The 3,060-nt window shown below is 35.8% G+C and overlaps 1 protein-coding gene across 1 annotated transcript; it reads right to left on the reverse strand.

Moving 5' to 3' along the window:
* Positions 1 to 950: 950 nt before the first annotated feature.
* LOC134231351 (tripartite motif-containing protein 54-like) lies at positions 951 to 2,063 on the reverse strand. The gene has a single exon (XM_062713298.1). The coding sequence runs from the start codon at positions 2,061 to 2,063 to the stop codon at positions 951 to 953; it is 1,113 nt and encodes a 370-aa protein (XP_062569282.1).
* Between the last annotated feature and the right edge of the window lie 997 nt (positions 2,064 to 3,060).

Consider the following 3,060-nt stretch of genomic DNA (forward strand, 5'->3'; position numbering starts at 1 on the left):
TTAAGAATAAAATCAAAATTAAATTTGTGAAAGTGCAAGGATGTGTCAATCAAACCCGTCTAAAAATATGAAGTTTTAATAACTTTAAGATGAAATAAAATTTTTGATATATTTTCGTGTAAAATGCTACTAAAATATATGTCGTGATATTATACAGAAAAAATTAACTTCAAATCTGTGTTCATGCACCTTGAATATGTGACAACATAGATCTAGGGTTGCTACATTTATTTTGGAACAGTGATTGAATAAATTGAAAAGCAATATCTTTCATATGCCAGAAATGGTATGATTTGTTGTAAAAAAAAATGTTGTTGGTTGTGGTGGTGGTTAGGGGAAGGGGTAAGGACAATCCACTATCTAGTAAATACTTAGTGGCCTACCAGTCCTTAAGTCCTCTCTATCAATATATCTATAAACAGACAATATATTATTGCTTGACCCAACCCAAAGAAGGTGTGTTTTGTGATCATAGCTCAGACACTGCGTTAAATTTTTCCCAAGTTCTTGTCTACTAAGTAAACTTGCCAGGAAGTGGCCATCTTTGTCAATCATCTGCACTGCATTTGTATAATTATCATACACCAAAATGTGTTAAAATGCGTCTGTACAGATGGCAATAGTAGTAAACGGTAACTCTGATTTAGACCCTGTGTAGGTAAAACGATGCCTTCCTCCATGGTCTGTCACCACTACGGCACTTTGGGTCGAATCGGTCACAATTACGTTTCCGTTACGATTTTCTGTTACAAAGATGGGACGTTTGTATAGTTCATGACCTTGATGATGTTGTTGGATATTGTTGACATGTTGTCCCTCACTGTTATATCGAGTTATCTTGCCCGTGTACGTAGCATGTCTCACGGTTCCGACCAGCAGATCTCCAGTTGTATGAGAACAATAGACGCAACATGGTTCCCACGGTTCTCTTTTTGATACTATCGTAGTTTTTACGTTATAGTCTGCAGAGAGTCAATGTTGCCTTCCTTGTCTATGTAAATAAGTTCACCGTCACTAGTCACAGAATGGATTCCCCACCAACTTTCTTTGAGCACATCCGTCACGTGACACATAACATCTCCAGCTGTGTTTGTCGAATAGATATCGTCATCATCACTGACCCAGATCCGCTCCGTGTTCCAGGCCTGCTCCGAAACCCAGGCACGCTCTGATGTCAGGGTGGAAATGTGATTTACCGAACTAATACCTCTCACCGCCACAGTCTTCTGTAACACAGGTGTAGGCATAAGTTTAAGAAGACATTTATTTTCAATTTTTCTCTTTCCTGTTTGATCTATAATTCGAATTTCTCCTAATCCTTCAGTCAAGTCCTCTATGTTGACTTTTGTATTTAAGGAAGGAAAGGCTTGCTTTGTAAGGAAACAAGTGGCCATCATCTTATTTCTAGAAATATTCTTCATAAATGATAGACATTCTAATGATCTCTTGGTATGTTGTTCCGTTTTCTGGTCAAAGATCTCAAGGATCGTAAGATGTCTTTTTATTTTCGTTCTTTGTTTCAGTAATCTATAAATCATTTTACAACTGTACCTGATTGTAACATCACATATCACATCATCAATAAGATTTTTAATTCTCTGAGCTTTTGTTGACATCAATGTCAAATGATCGTAAATTTCTTTACACAATTTTTTCTTATCAGAGTGGATTTTTGCTTGAAGAAAACAACTAATATAGAGAAGCTCGCTTCTGATGTTGCGAATGATTTCTTTGTGTTGTTGTCGGTTTGTTTCATACGCCTCCTTGATATCCAATATTTTGTGTTGTTTGTGATTTTCACATTGGGAACAAACTGGAAGTTCACAGGACTTACAGTACTGTTCATAGATCCTTTTTGGATGTCTTATACAGGTTTCTTGTTTTATTACAACATCATGGTGCAGTGTATCTAGACTCATAACATGGATCTCTTTACAGTTTAGAAAAAGGCTGTGTTTACAGGTCTCGCAGTAGAATTCTGTATCCTCTGGACATTGAGAGCAGTGATTCACTCTACACTTGGTGCTCAATGTTTCCGTCTTCATGATGTTGGAATCTACCATAGGTTTACAATCTATAAAAAAAAAAAAACAAGATGTGTTTGTAAAACACTATGCGCCCGGCGGCAACAAAATTCGAAAAAGCTATTTTTAACATATAGACAACAATCAAGGTCACAAGCTTAAGGTCATTGACCTTGGCGTCATTTGAAAGAACTAAATTAGTGGAGTATGCATACCAAATATGAAGTCTCAATCTTTCTTGGTATAAAAGTTATTTTGAAGGTTCAAAAAGCTATATTTAGCATATATGTCACAGTCAAGGTCACAAGGTCATTGACCTTTTTTGTCATTTTAAAGAGCTCTAAAGACCTTTAGTGGAATACGCATACCAAATATAAAGTCTCTATCCTTCCTGGTTCAAAAGTCATGGCGAAGGTTAAAAATTGCATACAAAAGATATTTTAGCACATAGGTCAGTCAAGGGCACAAGCTCATTGGCCTTTGTGTCATTTGAAAGAGATTTATTAGTGAAGTATGCATACCAAATATGAATTTTCTATCTTTCATGATTCAAAAGTTATAGCGAAGGTTAAAGTTTGCAGACAAACAAACAAACAAACAAACAGACAGTCAGATAGACAGGCAGACAGATGGGCATTACAAAAACAACATACGCCTCGGATCTATCGATCCAGGCGCATGAAAAGAAGAAGTAGATATAGTACATTCATACAAAGGTTACACAAAATGAAGAGTAAAATGCCTGGAATTTTTTGTAAATACATGTATGTCATGACTTTAACAAAATCAGTAATTATGAAAATATTGGCATCCCATTTTTTATAGCAGGATAAGTTGGTTCAGAAGCACTGCCGTGGTACTGTTTCAGCACTTGATTTACATTGATTCCATTTTAGGATCAAATTATCGTGAACAAAAGTTAATGACTATAATTTCAAACAGGTCCAGTACAATTGATAGATTAAGCTTGCATTGCTTCATTAAGCTGTTAAGAACATCTTAATAAATGCAGCAGTTTTGCATAAAAATCATAGAC

Source organism: Saccostrea cucullata, unplaced genomic scaffold (genome assembly GCF_032062105.1).
Source record: "Saccostrea cucullata isolate Sc308-1 unplaced genomic scaffold, CSIRO_AGI_Scuc_v1 ctg22437, whole genome shotgun sequence".
In the NCBI taxonomy this organism is placed as follows: Eukaryota; Metazoa; Mollusca; class Bivalvia; order Ostreida; family Ostreidae; genus Saccostrea; species Saccostrea cuccullata.